At 40.3% G+C, this 19,476-nt stretch overlaps 1 protein-coding gene across 1 annotated transcript in view; it reads left to right on the top strand.

Moving 5' to 3' along the window:
• Positions 1-19,476, top strand: part of LOC124552247 (vacuolar protein sorting-associated protein 13-like) — a 494,948-nt gene that overhangs the window by 157,225 nt on the left and 318,247 nt on the right. Inside the window, exons 26-27 of the mRNA XM_047126529.1 lie at positions 5,301-5,443; positions 12,427-12,515. Coding sequence (XP_046982485.1) covers positions 5,301-5,443; positions 12,427-12,515 — 232 coding nt within the window. The remainder of the gene's footprint in view (positions 1-5,300; positions 5,444-12,426; positions 12,516-19,476) is intronic.

The following is a 19,476-nucleotide window of genomic DNA, read 5'->3' as shown; positions in this document are numbered from 1 at the left end:
CCAGTGTGAGAGCACTTAGTGACTTATAACAAATTTTAAGAGTAATTTAAATCTTTGTTGAACTTTTTCTCGCTTACATGCATAAAGTAAATATTTAACTCGGTAAGTCATTTATAATCAAACATTTAGAGATATTTTGTACATGGGAGTTCAGCTATTTAAAGAACAGGGGTTTGCTGGTAATACACTGATAAACCAAAAACATTACACTGAGGTGACAGAAGGTCATGGGATGCCTCCTAATATTGTGTTGGACCTCCTTTTGCACATTGTAAAGAATCACTCAGTCTCAACAAATCGTTGGAAGTCCCCTGCAGAAATGTTGAGCCACGCTGCCTCTACAGCCATCCGTAATCGAATGAAACAATAAGTTTACTGTTACCAGCCACTGGTGATGTTAACACTAAACTTGTTGTTTCATTTGATGTCAGTAACAGTAATGGAAAACCTAAAATGTTCACATTTGAAGCCATCCATAACTGCGAACATGTTGCCAATGCAGGATTTTGTGCCCAAACTGGTCTCTAGATTATGTCCCATAATTGTTCGGTGGGATTCACATCGGGCAATCTCTGTGGCCAAATCATTTGTTCGAATTGTCCAAAATGTTCTTCAAACCAATTGAGAAGAATTGTAGCACGGTGATATGTTTGGGAACATGAAGTCCATGCAGGTGGTCTCCAAACAGTCAAACATAACCATTTCTACTCAATGATCAGTTAAATTGGAGTAGAGGACCCAGTCAGTTCCGTGTAAACACATCCCACACCACTACGGAGCCACCACCAGCTGGCACAGTGCCTTATTGACCACTCGGATCCCAGCTGCGTGGAGATTGCGCCACATCGAACCTTACCGTCAGCTCTTGCCGACAAAAGTTGGGACTCGTCTGAGCAGACCGCAGTTCTTCAGTCACCCAGGATCCAACCAATAAGGTCACGAGCCCGAGAGAGGCACTGCAGGCGATGTTGTGCCATTAGCAAAGATAGTCTCGTCGGTCGTCTGCTGCGTAGCCCATTTGCACCAAAGTTTGCTGCACTGTCCTAATGGATACATTAGTGTAGGTCCCACATTGATTTCTGTGGTTATTTCACGCTGTGTTGCTTGTGTGTTGGCACTGAAAACTACGCAAACGCCACTGCTCTCGGTCATTACGTGAGGGCTGTTGGCTACTGGGTTGTCGGTGTTGAGAGGCAATGCCTGAAACTTGGTGTTCTCGGCACACTCTCGATCTCGGAATATTGACTTTCGTAACACTTTCCTAAATGGAATGTCCCATCCGTCTATCCTCAACTACCGTTCCGTGTTCGAAGTCGTGTGGCTATAATGGCATCAGAAACGTTTTCACATTAATCGCAGGAGTAGAAATAACTGCACTACCGATGCACTGTCCTTTTATACCTCGTGTACACGATACTACTGCCATCTGTTTATGTACGTATTGCTCTCCCACGATTGTCATCCCGGAGTATGGCCACTGCCCACTGCAAAACAGAATGCCACCTAGTGCCATTGTAGGCACTTGACACATAAGGAAAGTACAGGGTTATTACAAATGATTGAAGCGATTTCACAGCTCTACAATAACTTTATTATTTGAGATATTTTCACAATGCTTTGCACACACATACAAAAACTCAAAAAGTTTTTTTGGCATTCACAAATGTTCGATATGTGCCCCTTTAGTGATTTGGCAGACATCAAGCCGATAATCAAGTTCCTCACACACTTGGTGCAGCATGTCCCCATTAATGAGTTCGAAAGCATCGTTGATGCGGGCTCGCAGTTCTGGCACGTTTCTTGGTAGAGGAGGTTTAAACACTGAATATTTCACATAACCCCACAGGAAGAAATCACATAGGGTTAAGTCGGGAGAGCGTGGAGGCCATGACATGAACTGCTGATCATGATCTCCACCATGACCGATCCATCGGTTTTCCAATCTCCTGTTTAAGAAATGCCGAACATCATGATGGAAGTGCGGTGGAGCACCATCCTGTTGAAAGATGAAGTCGGTGCTGTCGGTCTCCAGTTGTGGCATGAGCCGATTTTCCAGCATGTCCAGATACACGTGTCCTGTAACGTTTTTTTCGCAGAAGAAAAAGGGGCCGTAAACTTTAAACAATGAGATTGCACAAAACACGTTAACTTTTGGTGAATTGCGAATTTGCTACACGAATGCGTGAGGATTCTCTACCGCCCAGATTCGCACATTGTGTCTGTTCACTTCACCATTAAGAAAAAATGTTGCTTCATCACTGAAAACAAGTTTTGAACTGAACGCATCCTCTTCCATGAGCTGTTGCAACCGCGCCGAAAATTCAAAGCGTTTGACTTTGTCATCAGGTGTCAGGGCTTGTAGCAATTGTAAACGGTAAGGCTTCTGCTTTAGCCTTTTCCGTAAGATTTTCCAAACCGTCGGCTGTGGTACATTTAGCTCCCTGCTTGCTTTATTCGTCGACTTCCGCGGGCTACGCGTGAAACTTGCCTACACGCGTTCAACTGTTTCTTCGCTCACTGCAGGCCGACCCATTGATTTCCCCTTACAGAGGCATCCAGAAGCTTTAAACTGCACTTACCACCGCCGAATGGAGTTAGCAGTTGGTGGATCTTTGTTGAACTTCATCCTGAAGTGTCGTTGCACTGTTATGACTGACTGATGTGAGTGCATTTCAAGAAGCACGACATACGCTTTCTCGGCTCCTGTCGCCATTTTGTCTCACTGCACTCTCGAGCGCTCTGGCGGCAGAAACCTGAAGTGCGGCTTCAGCCGAACAAAACTTTATGAGTTTTTCTACGTATCTGTAGTGTGTCGTGACCATATGTCAATGAATGGAGCTACAGTGAATTTATGAAATCACTTCAATCATTTGTAATAGCCCTGTATATAGGCAGAGCACAGGTGAATGGTGAATCATTCTAGTGGTGACAAGGGTCACAGATTAGGAGTTCACAGGTGTAAACAACTTTAACACAGGACAGTTTCATGTAAAGCGTAGTTGCTACTCAGCATACAACGGAGATCCTGGGACGCAGAAAGGCACGACAAAAAGACTGTCAGAAAGCACAGATTGTCGTGGCCTGGTGCTTGGGGACAAATGTGAAACTGGTTGCCTGTTTGCATTAATCTCTTAAAACACTGGTCTCTTGAAAGAAAGTGAGGACGAGGTCACGATGTTAAAAGTTTAGATATTATTCAGATGTTAAAATTTGAATACCTGTCGTCCGTCTGGAGGAAAAGATGGCCGTGCCATCAGCACTAATTTGTAACGGCAGTACCCTTAGTAGCATCACATTTCAGTTGCATTTTGAAAGATGGGAGCTCTCATCTTTACTGTAATTTCTACTGTTAAATCTGTGTCATTGAGCCAAATTGTATTAGTTCATAAATTACAGGGGTCAGACACACATGTGAAAACACTGTGAGGAAGACACGTTTGAACATAAATGCAGGTGCTGGCTGAGCCTGCGGGTGGCACTTTTGTATTTGGCCACGAAAGGCCACTGTGAAATCTCCTCAATACGTTGCAAGTGTGGGTCACGGTCAGAACAATGTTATGTGTAGTTGTGAATGCATTGTGTCAGAGCTTAGTGAATTTGAATGACCATCCAGGTTTATGTTTTTTGTGATTTCCTTAAATCACTCAGGGTAAATACTGGGACGGTTCCGTTTGAGATTTCCTTCCCTGTCTGAGCTTGTGCCCTGTCCCTAATAGCCTTACTGTTTACAGGACACTAAACCCTAGTCTTCCCTCCTTACTTCCGCTGTGAGTATATCACTGAAATGCCTTTGTACAACTGCTGCTGAAACAGTGCAAATAAAATTACCACAGCTGAATGAACACTACTAAAACATTACACTACTGGCCATTAAAATTGCTACTCCAAGAAGAAATGCAGATGATATTAGGTTATTCATTGGACAAATATACTAGAACTGACATGTGATTACATTTTCACGCAATGTGGGTGCATAGATCCTGAGAAATCATTACGGCCAGAGGTGGTTGTTCTGGGTACTAACGGCCTTGATACGCCTGGGCATTGAGTCAGAGCTTGGATAGCATGAACAGGTACAGCTGCCCATGCAGCTTCAACATGATACCACCGTTCATCAAGAGTAGTGACTGGCATATTGTGACGAGCCAGTTGCTGGGCCACCATTGACCAGACGTTTTCTATTGGTCAGAGATCTGGAGAATGTGCTGGCCAGGGCAGCAGTCGAACATTTTCTGTATCCAGAAAGGACCTGCAACATGCGGTCGTGTATTATCCTGTTGAAATGTAGGGTTTCGCAGGGATCAAATGAAGGGTAGAGCCACGGGTCGTAACACATCTGAAATGTAACGTCCACTGTTCAAAGCGCCATCAATGCGAACAAGAGGTGACTGAGATGTGTAATCAATGGCACCCCATACCATCACGCCAGGTGATACGCCGTGATGGCGATGATGAATACATGCTTCCAATGTGTGTTCACTGCGATGTCATCAAACACGGATGCGACCATCATGATGTTATAAACAGAACCTGGATTCATCCGAAAAAATGACGTTTTGCCACTCGTGCACCCAGGTTCGTCATTGAGTACACCATCGCAGGCGCTCCTGTCTGTGATGGAGCATCAAGGGTAACTGCAGCTGTGGTCTCAGAGCTGATAGTCCGTGCTGCTGCAAACGTCGTCGAACTGTTCGTGCAGATGGTTGTTGTCTCGCAAACATCCTCATCTGTTGACTCAGGGATCGAGATGTGGCTGCACGATCCGTTACAGCCGTGCGGATAAGATACCTGTCATCTCGGCTGCTAGTGGTACGAGGCCGTTGGGATCCTGCACGGCGTCCGTATTACCCCCCTGAACCCACTGATTCCATATTCTGCTAACAGTCATCGGATCTCGACCAATGCGAGCAGCAATGTCGCGATATGATAAACCGCAGTCGCGATAGGCTACAACCCGACCTTTATAAAGTTGGAAATGTGATGGTTTGCATTTCTCCTCCTTACACGAGCCTCATGTCAGCACGTTGTAGGTGTCGCCACCGACACCAGCCTTGAGTGAATGCTCTGAAAAGCTAATCATTTGCATATCACAGCATCTTCTTCCTGTCGGTTAAATTTCATGTCTGTAGCATGTCATCTCCGTGGTGTAGCAATTTTAATGGCTAGTAGTGTACTTACAGTCCTATGTTAACTTGTGCAATAGATTTCATACTGCTTGTAACAACATCTGTGAACTTTAAAAATACTTAGGAACTTTTATTTTTATTTTAAATTCTAATATGTTTCATTGTCTGTAACAGTTCCTCAGATATATCAGAAACCATCAGTCTCAGATTCACAAGCAGAAGCAGAAGCTGAAACCGCCGCAGTGACAACATCTCTCAAGTTCACGTTCACGATGGAAAACCTCATCATTGACCTCTACACTGGTGGACTGAAAGCTGTAAGTGTGGATCATTTTTGTTCACTTGTAAAGATGGTATCGGTGATAACCTCCTCTGATATGAACTACTTGCAGTGAATAACTACTTTGCTCTTTGGCGCATTTCAAGTATGTGGGCTGTGGGAAGTGCATACGAATAGGAGAATTATTTAGTTTACACTGTGCATTATACTCAGCTTAGATGGTGTATCCACAAGCATTATTGGCACCTGAACTGCTCAGTCTTCACAAATTCAGCTTTAGGAAATGCTTGTGCGATCCATCCTAGAATATTGCTGGAGCACGTTAGACCCGTACCAAATAGGACCAACAGGAGCTATTGTATGCTTACAAAGAAGAGCAGCACGAATTGTGACAGGTTTGTCTGACCCATGGGAAAGCATTACGGAGTAACTGAAAAACTCACACTGGCAGACACTTGGAGATTTACGTCAACTATCTCGTGAAAGCCTGCTTCCAAAGCATTTAGAGCCAGTACTAAATGTGAAATCTAGGAATATATACAACTGGCTACATATGGCTCCTGTGGGGACTGCAAAGACTAATTACAATTTGCACAGAGGCATTTAAGCAGTTGTCCCCATGCTCAATACACAAATGAAATAGAAAGAAACCCCAAAATGTGGTGCAGTGGTACAAAGATAGGCAACTCGCTTTAAATGTTCAGAAATGTAAAATTGTGCGTTTCACAAAATGAAAAAATGTAGTATCCTATGACTGTAATATCAGTGAGTCACAGATGGAATCGCCCAACTTCTACAAATACCTGGATTGTAGATTTTGGTTTATTCATAGAATACTGTGCAAAAAGGCAAATAATCTACAAAGGAAAATGCCTACAAATATCTCGTGCAACCCGTTGTTGAATGTAGAACCCATACTAAATAGGATTACCAGGGGATATTGAACAGATGAAGAGAAGGGCATTATGAATGGTCACATGTTTGTTTAATCCTTGGAAGAGTGTTACAGAGATACTGAAGGAACTAAGTTGAAAGAATCTTGTAGATAGACATGAACCGTCCCGAGAAAGTATATTAACAGAGTTTCAAGACTAGCTGTAAATGACGACTCTATTTCTCATGTAGGGATTGCAGGAAGAAGATTAACACTATTATGAGAAGGAAAGTTGCTACTCACCATATAGCGGAGATGCTGAGTCGTAGATCAGAACAACAAAAACATCCTCTCAATTATAACTTTTAGCCATTAAGGCCTTTGTCAGCAATACACACACATACGCACACACACGCACACTCGTGCAAATGCAACTCGCACACACGACTGCAATCTCAGGCAACTAAAACCACAGTTTATTAATCTTTTCCTCAGGAGATTAAATTAGTTACAACACACAAGGAGCCATTTAAACTATCATTCTTCCTGTGCTCCATACGAGAATGGAACAGGAAGAAACCCTAATAACTGGTACAACTTAGATGTACTCTCCGTCATGCTCTTCACACTGATTTGTAGACTATAGAAGTAGATGTATATGTCTTTGTTTGGATTTTTTATAGTTTATGGCGTTGTCCCCATAAATTTAGTAGGTAACATAATGTTCTAGGTTATATTTAATAATTAAGCCAAGGGTGCTTCTAATTAAGGTTACTGTCCATTAGATAGCACTTTCAGCTTGACAATCATTCAGTCTACACTCATAGTGGCCATTGTCTTTACAAAACTATTTTTACTCTATTTAGTTTCACTCTGCAATAGTCCCCGTGAAAATTACTTAATTTTAAATCAAACTCTGTTTAGAATAGTTACCTTTTCCTATTCACACATGCACTATTGTTATGTCAAACACTTGAGCCATTCAAATCTGATAAAGTTTCGCTCATAATTTGTTATTACGAGGGTGATTCGAAAAGTTCTGGAAATCACCACGAGAGGTCAGTGCTAACGCAATGAGTTGTTCACGTGATATTCATTGGACTGTTGACTGTCAACACATGCCACATCCAGTGCTCTCGGAAGAGAGCTGTGGCGGTGATGTGGCTCTGTTGTTGTTCCCGCGTAGTGATTTGTGAAGATGGAAAAAATCGATATTCGAGCAGTGATCAAGTATCCTTCGGAATTTTTATTGGCAGATCCAGGTTTCAGCTAGAAACTAGCCATTCTCAATGTACTATCATTGTCGATCAATGCATGTAATGCCTGTTGGTCGGGCTTTATCCACAGTTCATTCAATGAACTGTGAATGAAACCTGACCAACAGGCATTACATGCATTGATCGAAACTGATATTGCATTGAGAATGGCTAGTTTCTAGCTGAAATCTAGATCTGCTGATAAAAATTCCAAAGGATGACTGATAACTGAAATCTATTATTTACAAATCAATATAACAGTCGTTGCGTGCAACAGCCTCTGAATGGAGGATAACCTGATAGTGATTAAGTGCTTCGTAAACAAAGGTATGAAAGCAAACGACATTTGTGTCAATTTCCAGTATACGCTGTGGACTCTGCTCCTTCATATTCAACTGTTGCCAAGTGGATAAATGAATTTAAATTTGGACGGGAGAGCTTAGATGATGGTCCACACTGTGGTCAGCCGAGATGTGTCACTACTCTAGAAATCATTGCAAAAGTGCACAGAATTGTCACATAGGATCGCCAATTGAAAGTGCGTGAAATTGCTCACGCTTGCCAGATGTCATCTGAAAGGGTATATCACATTTTAACTGAAGAATTACAAATGAAAAAATTATCTGCAAGATGGGTGCCGTGACTCTTGACGCTGGATCAAAGACGCCTGAGAATGGACATATCGGAACAATCTTTCAGGAGAAACGAACAAGATTTTTTTGTGCCAGTTGGAGAAACAGATGAAACTTGGGTGCACTACTATACTCCAGAGACAAAACAACAGTCAAAGCAGTGGAAACATGCCAATTCTCTGCCACCAAAGAAAGCAAGGACAATACCTTCGGTGGGAAAGGTCATGGTATCAGTGTTCCGGGATGCGAAGGGGATTCTGTATGGAGATTATCTCCCCACTGGGCAACAATTACTAAAGAATACAATGCTAACCTCCTGGACAAGTTGAAACAAAAGATATGTGAAAAAAGGCCAGGTTTATAAAGGAAGAAAGTCTTCTTCCATCAAGACAATGCATGTCCACATGTGCTGTCAGCATGGCACAATTACGCGAACTAAGGTGTAAATTGTTGCCACACCTGCCTTATTCACCTGATATGGCTCCGTTGCACTTCCATCTTTTCCCAAAACTGAAAATTTTTCTTGGTGGACGAAGATTCACTTCCAACGAATAACTGATAGCCAAAGTTGACAACTATTTTGCAGGACTGGAGGAAACTACATTTTTGAGATGGGATCAAGGCACTGGAACATTGTTGGACCAAGTGCATTAATCTATAAGGAGACTACATTGAAAAATAAAAGAAAGTTTCAGTGATTTAAGTACCTTTTTTCTTTTCTTTTCTGTTCTGAGAACATTTCAAACAACCCTTGTATATTGATGCCAAAAGTAAGCCCACCTAGAGGTTGTACATACATTTAGGTAGGAGAGGCAAATGGAATGGAGTGTCATCTGATGTTGAGGGTGGGTCTACAGTTCGTGGTAAAAACTCAGATAGGTATGTGACTGTTATGTTTTTCCTGTTTGAGCACTATTGGAATTTCCCTTTGTAGCAGTGCAAGAACAGCAAATTTTCCCCAGACACAAATATTTAAAATAGTTTGTCGTATGGGTGCATCTAACATTGATACAAATTTGATGTTAAAAGTGTTGCCAGAAGTAGAGGATGAAGATTAGAGTTTCAGTAAGATGCGCACAGAGGTTAAATTTTAAGCATTACATTTCACTTATGAGTAACATGAAACAGTGCAAAGTTGCGGTCATTCAGGTATGAAGTGATGTTAGACTTATCAGTGCAGTTCTTATTTCTAGGGCTGTCATTCTCTCTAATGTGAAATACATTTTGTGAATAAACTGCCCTGATCCTGAATGCAAAGTTGAATGGATCCCTCCTAATACCACAATATAGTCTCAGTGAGAGATTAGGAGTTCTCCAAGGACGTGGCCAAATGGACCAAAAATGAAGTTTAGGCGGAGTGCAGCATTTCCACCTGTAAATATACATACTTTATCCTCTACCATATACTTCAAAGTGGTCAGCAGATTCTTTGCATTGTTCCACTGACAGGTGGAGAATAGGAAGAATGGCTAGTTGTACACAGTTGCAGAAACTGTTATTTATCTGATTCTGTGATATCTACAGGATTTGTACCTGATGTGATGAAGAATATTCATATTTTCTATTCTGGAAGACTACTCTTGAAATTTTCTACCTATGTTCTCATAAAAGTTACTGCTTCTTTCGTAGAATGTGTCAGTGAAGGATTTTTAGTATTTGTGTTACACTCCGTCGCCAGTAAAAGAACCCTGTGAAAATTTGAACTGCCCTTCTTTGTATACATTTAATGCCCCTGTTTTGTGACAGGGTCACGAGATCCCCACCAGTTGACGTGCCCCTGTAGCAAGAATAAACGAACTTTATTTATACACTCAAACAGAATGCAACAAAACCGTCATTAAAACTTGAATCAGCACTTTTAGTATAACATGGCAAAAATAATGACTAATTTACCACATCTTATTATGGATATCCTCCACAATAAAATAACACATATCTTGTGTAATCCGGGTTGCTGCTTCTTAATGCTGCCGTAGGTTCATCTTGATGTTACTGTGTCACCATATGGGAATTATGCAATGGTAGAAATAAGTATCAGTACCTCTTGTTCACTGAGAATTTTATTTTGCAAGCTAGATATTCAGCAGTGAATGTACAAAATCTGACTACATGCTGTTGAAACAAAATTTGGTCCAAGATTGACTTGAGACTGACCTAAGACTGACATATCGCGGCGCACAAATTTCCACTATTTATATGGTTTTAAACAATTATTTTCATTGTTACGTATTGAATTTTGATGTATACAATTAGTTTTTACATACGTCTTCCCAAATTACATAAAAATTTACATGGAATAAAAATGAATAATTTTATATACCCAAAAACAAAGATGATGTGACTTACCAAACGAAAGCGCTGGCACGTCGATACACACAAACAAACACAAACATACACACAAAATTCAAGCTTTCGCAACAAACTGTTGCCTCATCAGGAAAGAGGGAAGGAGAGGGAAAGACGGAAGGATGTGGGTTTTAAGGGAGAGGGTAAGGAGTCATTCCAGTCCCGGGAGCGGAAAGACTTACCTTAGGGGGGAAAGAAGGATGGGTATACACACACACACACACACACACACACACACACACACACACACACAATCTATCCCGGGATTGGAATGACTCCTTACCCTCTCCCTTAAAACCCACATCCTTTCGTCTTTCCCTCTCCTTCCCTCTTTCCTGATGAGGCAACAGTTTGTTGCGAAAGCTGGAATTTTGTGTATATGTTTGTGTTTGTTTGTGTGTCTATCGACGTGCCAGCGCTTTCGTTTGGTAAGTCACATCATCTTTGTTTTTAGGTATATTTTTCCCATGTGGAATGTTTCCCTCTATTAATTGAATAATTTTATACAAAGACAGGAAAGAATCTGTTTCTATTAAGACTCTAAATTACATGTTTCATCACTGCAGCAATGTATTTTGTTAATTTACATATATTATTTTACTGAGTTAAAGGAATATCATGCTATCATTTCCAGGTGATGTTTCATTTTATGGTTGGCAGCGATCTCCAGAGTGAGGTGAAATTCTATGACACGATCATCAAGCTGTAATTTGGAATTTATAAAAGTCATAATATTTTGCTTTGTTAATGGAGTTAACTCCAAATCATTAAATTATACTTATTTTACTAAGTTTTGAAGCTCCTCTTTATGTTCTTCCGTGTTTGCGATTTGAAAACTGGGTTGTTTTGAAAATCGGCTTTATGCAAACACAATTAGTTTATTGTTATATTTACCCAGACATGTTTCAACACCTATGCGTCATCTTCAGCAATTCAGAATTTTATTTCTATAAAGTACAATATCAAATTTTAATACTTTAGCTGCTGTAGGCCTAAGAATTACAATATGCTCAATTTGCTCTGTTTTGTTTAGATACTCACCTTAAAATTACGTTGCTAACTGAACTGTATTATTATACACTGGTTTTAGTGTTAGTTTTCATCATTCTTTTGAGAACATGTCATCTACAATCTTGCCATGAAGAAAATTATTGTGTATTTGTGAAGATCTGTTTCGTGGGTAGAGGTTATTTATGTTTCTGTACTTATATTTCTCATCCTGTTTCATGTTTCTGGTTGGTGTCTCGATCATCTGCTATTTAGTGCATTGTTTTCACTCAGTGTTTCACAAATTTCCACTCACTACTGCACTTCACATGCATTTTCACAAAATGTGGCAAAACGTGATCTGAGCAGACACTTCTGACAACATACTCTATGTGAAAGCAATGCACTTAATAGAATTTGGTTGAGACACCAACTAGACACATGAAACAGGACAAAAATGTAAGTGCAGGAATGCACATAACCTCTATCCACAAAACAGATCTTCACAAATACACAATAATTTTCTTCACGGCTAGTTTGCAGATGACACGCTATCGAAAAAAGACAAAAACGAGCACTAAAACCAATGTATAATAATACAGTTCAGTTAGTGATGTAATTTTAGGGTGTGTCTAAACAAAATGAAGCAAATTGCACATATTGTAATTCTTAGGCCTACAGCAACTAAATTATTATAAATATGATATTGTACTTCACAGAAATAAAAAATTTGACCCACAGAAGATGACGCATAGGCGTTGAAACATGTCTAGGTAAATAAAACAATAAACTAATTGTTTTTGCGTAAGGCTGATTTTCAAAACAACCCAGTTATTAAATATATAAACTGCTACAGCCATGAGAGGTTGTAGTGAGTACATAGTACAGCACGGTTGTTTTGTTTTATGGTCGTGTTGTGTTGCAGCTGGACGGGCCGGACTCTCCGCTGCGCTGCGACAATGCGGGCCTCGCTCGCTTCACGCTGCATGTCCTGTCACTGAAGGGCCACATAAGGTATGAATAGAAGTGGATTTGGAGCAGTTCTCAAATTATTTACTTTTTCAATTTTTTTATGTGTTAAATCAATGCAAAATGTTTAGAACTGCTGAAAGTATTCTCGCTTTCAAAATGCAGTATCTGATCAAAATTATCTGGATACCTTTTAACACATTGCAGTCGGGCCACAGATACTACTGCAATCCCTCAGAAGTCGTAGACTTTTGCGCCTTTTTTACATAGCTCCTGACCAAAAGGTAATGAAGGAAAGCAAAACCTTTTAACTGATGTGTGTGTTATCATCCTATATCTAAACATTTGTTTAAAGTTTTTTGTAAGATATCATATATTTACAGAATTACTATATTTTGAAAATTAGATGATTCAGAGGTAGAAAAAAAGTTTGAAATTGCAAGAAATCAGAATTTATTATAAAATAAATGTACAAAATTATTTCATTGAATTTTTACAACTCTTTTCATTGAGTAAAATTTGTCTTTGTGTGATATTGCTTGAAACAGTCAGGTAGACACAATCCTACATTACATTCTTCACACCACCATCTCGTCTCCCTTCTCACTCGTTTGCCAGTACTCCGTGCGCCCTTCTCAGAGCAAACAATGCAATATCTTGATGCATATTTCTTGCTTGTTGTCGATGGGACGTGAGTGGGGAAATGCCTTGCTGTTAGCCTGTTTGCTGCTGAACCCTGCTTTTCATTTTCGTTGAAAACTTCGCCGGATTTCTCCAGTATTTGTTTTCCCAGGTTCACCATAAAAGTAAACAAGCTGGTTCGTTTGTGAGAGACGGGCCGAAGTTTCTTGTACAGAATGTAAGAATTGACCACGCACATCATAAATACATGAAAAAATACCTTTTTCCACCATTTCATTGTTCGTCGTTGAAAATAATAGTAGGTCACCAGCTGATCTCCATGATCAACACCAGTTTTATTTTTATTATAATCAAGTATGAGATCAGGCTTCAGTTTTTCTACCATTCCAGCCTTGGATTTTGTCTTAGTAACACTACTTGTCATTCTATGTTTGGTAGAAAGGGCAAACACATCCCTAGTATGTTTCCAGTGAAGTGCTAGCACGGAATTTTTTCTCTTGAATACGATTTCACCTCTTCTTAGTTTATTCTGTTTGAATTCCTGTGGTAGGCCTCTTCTGTTTCTCATTACTGTGCCAACAGCAGATGTGCCCTCATCAAACAACTTTTCAAATCATTTTACAGAAGTATAAAAGCGGTCCATGTACAATGTATGACCCTTACGTAGATAACTGTTGCACAAATGTAGCACCACTGAATCTGCACTGTTGTCATTTTCACTTGCACCGGTGTACACTTCACAGTTCAAAACATATCCTGTTGCTGAATCACTTAGAATGAAAAATTTTATACCATACCTGCTCGGTTTGTTCTTGATATATACTCGAAATCGAATTCTCCCTCTGAATGGACATAAACCTTCATCAACTGTGAGATTCTCGCCAGGAGAAAAACTGTTCTTGCTTTTCAGTACAAAGTTATCAAAAAAAGGTTGGATTTTGTGTATAGGATCATGGTTTGGTTGACCCCTTCGTACATAATTGTCGTTATTTACGTGAAGCATAAAGTAAATTGACCTAAATCTGTCTCTTTTCATGATTTTTGCAGGTAAGGAGGAATCTAGCATTAGGTCATTGCTCCAATAGTCCGTAATATTTGGTTTGTGTACAAGGCACATGTGAATAATTATAGCAAAAAACTGATACATCTCATGTAGCTTCACAGCAGACCAATTGGCCCAAAGCGACCTGGAAGTTATTTTATTTTGCATCCGCAATTTGGAAATTGTTGCTGGAGCATAGCGGTTTGTTTCTGTCTTTATATTTTTGATGACATTTGCGTCAATAAAGATGCTCCAACAGTCAAATTCAGTGCTTTCGGTGCTCAAACGTGCCAAGACATTACTTATGCCTTCAAAGAGCGGTAATTGTTGTAGGACATCGTCATTTACCCATTCAACAACATTGTTTTGGGACTGCTGTTGTTGTATTCTGCCTCTGCCTTTTTGAATGGGAGCTTCACACTCTTCTAATACGTCTGATGGCTCATTTTCATTTTCGGACCACTCGTTGTTACCTTCGAAATAAATGACATAAGTCAGTGAAACTGCCGAGATTATAATTGTGATTCGTAAACACAATGACTGACCATTATAATTACCATCTATTTCAGAAGAACTATTTTCAGTTTGAAGTCCATCATCGTCAATTTCAGATCCAGATTCTTCCAGCAGCCTCAGAATTTCCTCTTCAGTCAAACTGTCCCCCATTTTACGACAAACGTTTGCGATAAAGACAACTACATAAGCACACTGCAAGAGTGAATGCACGGGAATTGTTTTGGCGCCTTTTTTGAGTGACATAGCGCTTAGAGGATGCAGGAACACCATCTAGCGGTCGTCCGATGTACTACAAGACCGAAACACTCAACTCCAGATGTCACTGCACGGATATAATGCGCCGCAACCTGAAATAATAATCGAGAAGGCGGCGCTCGGAGAATCTCCGAGCGCCGACTGTTACGGCAATAAATGCGCGCTCGTAGTTTCTACGGGCAACGACCGGAATGTGTTAATAGACATTAGCATGGGGCATACCCTCCCTGCACTTTTATGACGGCTTCATATCTGCCGGGAATACTTTCCGTGAGGTGTCCAAATGTCTGTGGAGGAATGGCAGCCCATTCTTCTTAAAGAGCCAAAACCAGAGAAGATAGTGATGTTGGACATTGAGGTCTGGAATGAAGTCTGCATTCTAATTCATCCCAAAGATGTTCCATTGGGTTTAGGTTGATGCAGGCCAGTCGATTTCAGGGATATTGTTGTCCACAAACCATTGCCTCCCAACATTGTTTCGTGACAGGTGCATTGTCATGCCGCTAAAACCGTCATTGTCTTTGTAATCAGTACACTACACTGTAAAATTGTTTCATATTCTTCCAAATTTAGTGTTTCCTTAAGCACAGTAAAGGGTCCACACCCTAACCGTGGAAAACATCACCAACACCCCCTCCTCCATATGACATATGATGGCATGCGACATTCTCCAGGCATTTGCCAAACAGACGACCCTCCGTAGGATAGTCGCAGGGTAAAGCTTGATTCATCACTCTGATTCACTTGTTTCCAGCCACCCATTGTCCAGTGATGTTTAAGGAGACGGTGTGGTTTTTAGGTCTCTTATTTGATAGCAAACTTGTTTGGTTGCCACATCTCAAGAAGCTCAAAACACGAGCCTGTGAAGTGCTGAATATCATAAAGTGCTTGAACAGGAAGAACTGGGGTGCAAGTACATCCTGCTTCCTTGCTGCAGTTCTATAAGGGTTTGTGCCCACGTCTTGTTTGTTGTTGTACGGGCTATGGCTGGGCATGGCCAACGCATTTAAAGATGTTCAACTCCCTGTGCCACAAGGGCATCAGATTTGATTCAAGAGCGTGTAGGACGAACCCTGTACTGAGCTTACATGCAGAGGAAGGCGAGCTGTCATTAGCTGCTCGGCGGCAGTTCCTTGTGGCGAAACAGGTGCTCAAACTCGAGTCGTTTGCAACTTTACTGGCTTTCCCTGCAGCTATTAATATCAGAAAATCCTTAGGAGGACTCTGTCGCCCTTATCTGTGAGGGACGAAACTGGTCGGTATACGTGCAAAGCAGCTGTTATTGGATGTTGGAGTCTCTCCACCAAACATACGGAGGCAGGGTTGGTGCAAATCTCTGGCACAGCGAAGAGTAAAGATGAGGAAAAATAAAGAGGAAGACTGACGAATAATGCAGTTAAGAAATGGGAGGAAGAGGAGATTATTTTTTCTGGGGGGGGGGGGGGGGAGGGGCGGAGGAGGGGGGAGGGTGTGAGGAGGGGTGGGGAAGGGGGAGGGGTGGAGGAGGGGGTGAGGAGTGGGGTGGGGGGGGGGGAGTGGTGTGAATGAGAAACAGAAGTAGTGAAGAAGATAATTAAATGAGGCATAATAAATAAAAACAAAATGCAAAAGATGGTGATGGTGACGTTGAAAGTTGAGAAGGTATGAATTTACATCCAAGAAGTTGTGAAGATGGGTTGCAGGCAAATTCCGATATCCAGAATTAAGAGAAAACTAGTATTGGGTGGGAGAATCTGGTCTCTTGAGTCATGTTGTAGAGCATGTTCGGCAGCTAGCAAGCACTCATCCTCACTGTAGAGAGGTATTTTTCATTCTAGGCTTGAGTAATCTGCCATTCCCTTTCAACCTTACCCAGTGAATTTCTTTCTCATCCCCAATGAACAAGCTGTTAGCTCTGAAAGCTAGTGAGTTCATCATTTCTACTTTTATGTTTGCCTTATCAGCAGGATGACGCATTATGCCTCCTGGGGATAATTACTGCAAGTTATTCTGTTTCATAATTTATTACTCTTCTCTGTATTTTAGACACAATAATGTAATGTTATAGAAAACATATTCTTTAAGTGCTCTAAAATAAAAAAAAGTGTACAGATTGAAATTTGCTGCAAACTATAGTATAAATAAATATTGCTAACTCTCTTAGAGCCAGTCCAAATTCCCTTAACCCTGCTGTTCAAATCACTTTTACTATACAAATATACTGTTCACGTCAATGTGACCCGACATTAAAATATTGCAAAAATACTTCAACTAGTGCAAAGTTTTTGTGCTGTTGTTGACATTGTTATATACCAGTTTGTTGTTGTTGTTGTTGTTGTTGATGATGATGATGATGATGATGATGATGTTATGCAAAACTATGTTTCAAAACAATTGTCATTTTAATATTTACATATGGTAATTTGGAACAGCAGACAGTTTACTGTAAGGCATCTTTCATGTGAAGTATCACATTGTTATTCTTTTCATACTTTTTTAATTACTTTGTCCCTCCTGCTGGAGGTTCGAGTCCTCCCTCGGTCATGGGTGTGTGTGTGTTGTTCTTAGTATAAGTTAGTTTAAGCAGTGTGCAAGTCTAGGGACTGATGACTTTAGCAATTTGGTCCCTTAGGAATTCTCTCTGTCTCTCTCTGTCTCTCTCTCTCTCTCTCTCTCTCTCTCTCTCTCTCTCTCTCTCACTCACACACACACACACACACACACACACACACACACACACATTTGAACATGTTTTAATTACTTTACTGAATGCATTGTGGACATAAGTCACATAAACATTGACAAAATCATAAATACGGAACAACAGATTTTAATACAGGCAATTATTTTTGAATGCAGAATATTTATTTTCTTTTATTCTTTAACTTTCCAATTGGGAATCAAATAGGTGGCATGTGTTTGGCAAATGTGTTTATTACATTTTGCACAAAGTGTGTTTTATTGTCATTGCTATCTGGACGCAGGTTACAGTGTGCACGTTTAGTAGGTTTTATTGGTGTTACCTGTTCTGACACACTTGCCACAACTGCAGGGTTTTGGATACACCTGACCATTCTCGGAGAACTTGTTCTTGGTGAATGTTTCCTTGATGCAGTGTATTCTACTAGCAATGACTTTCCAAGAATATCCTGCCCATCAATATTTGACACCTTTATTATTTCATTTTGAAGCACTGTATGAAATACCACTGCAGATGAACTTTTTACGTCACTTATTTTGCTGGACGAATAGCTGGTAACCCCTGGGGTTCTCTTGATGATATTCATAGTGGATAGGCAACAATTTTGTGCTGGTGGGTGTAACTGCCATTGTATGTTCGCATTTTTGCACAGGAAAGATTGTAGACTATTTTATGCAAGCTGTAAACTCCTGTCACTGTCATCAGAAAACTTGTTTTCAGCTGTGTTACTCTCATGATCTGGAAACTCAAAATGTGTTCTGACATATTTATTTATTTATTGTCCTCTGAATCATACTGTATATGACATGCACATGGTGATGCACAAACATACATTTGATGTTGGACATTGTGATAATTTGCTGGCATTGCAAAGTTTACACAAACATGAGCTTACATACATATTTTCTGAGAAGTTATGGACACACAAATTACATTCCATATTTACTCGAATCTAAGCCGCACTTTTTTCCGGTTTTTGTAATCCAAAAAACTGCCTGCGGCTTAGAATCGAGTGCGAAGTAAGCGGAAGGTCTGAAAAATGTTGGTAGGTGCCGCCACAACTAACTTCTGCCATTGACTATATGTAGCACTACACAGGCATGGTTTGCAGGCACAAAGATAAATATTGGCGCAAAACCTTCTGCGTCAGTAAATAAATTAAAAAAAAAAGGTGGAAGAAAAGCTTTTTTTCTCCACTCAGAGTTTCGACCACTGCATTTTTATACATTATCCAACGAAGTAAATACAAATTCCATATTGTTCATCTTCGAATGCAGCAGCATTTCAATGTACTATGAAAATCCGACTGGCAAGACTGTTTCGGATATTTGTCAATATGGCCAACTCTACATTCTGAATTTTTTCCTATCTGTGAGAAGAGATGGTTGCTAATAGGAACTTTTATGAATTGTGAATCACATGCAGTGTTCTCTTCACCATAAGAATAATACGAATATAAACATATTGCCATGTATTCTTTCATGTCTGCTGCTATCTCATTTAAATCCTGACTGTCTAATAAACTACGAAATTAGAGTGAGACAACAGCAAACGCGGAAGAATATAAATATCATGTCATGTTTATATTAGTATTATTCTTATGCCTAATAGTGATAGAAATGAAGCACGGCAGTTGACTAGATTTTTAAATCTAAGATGACTCTAATTTTTGTGCAGAATATATAATGTACTAAAGAGGCATCTGCAAAGATTTTCAAATGGAGAAAAATTTTCGCTTAACTCTCATTCAGAACATCTTCTCTCTCTCTCTTTTTTTGAAAAGCGGCGGTAGTGTGCATAAAAGCAAGCCATGCCACAAGCGGCGACCTGTCATTAACACTCATTATCAGAATGCGACAAACAATGCGTGA

The sequence above is a fragment of the Schistocerca americana genome, chromosome 10, assembly GCF_021461395.2.
Source record: "Schistocerca americana isolate TAMUIC-IGC-003095 chromosome 10, iqSchAmer2.1, whole genome shotgun sequence".
NCBI lineage: Eukaryota > Metazoa > Arthropoda > Insecta > Orthoptera > Acrididae > Schistocerca > Schistocerca americana.
Note: the sequence above shows the minus strand (reverse complement) of the source record. Positions and strands in the feature narration are given on the sequence as shown.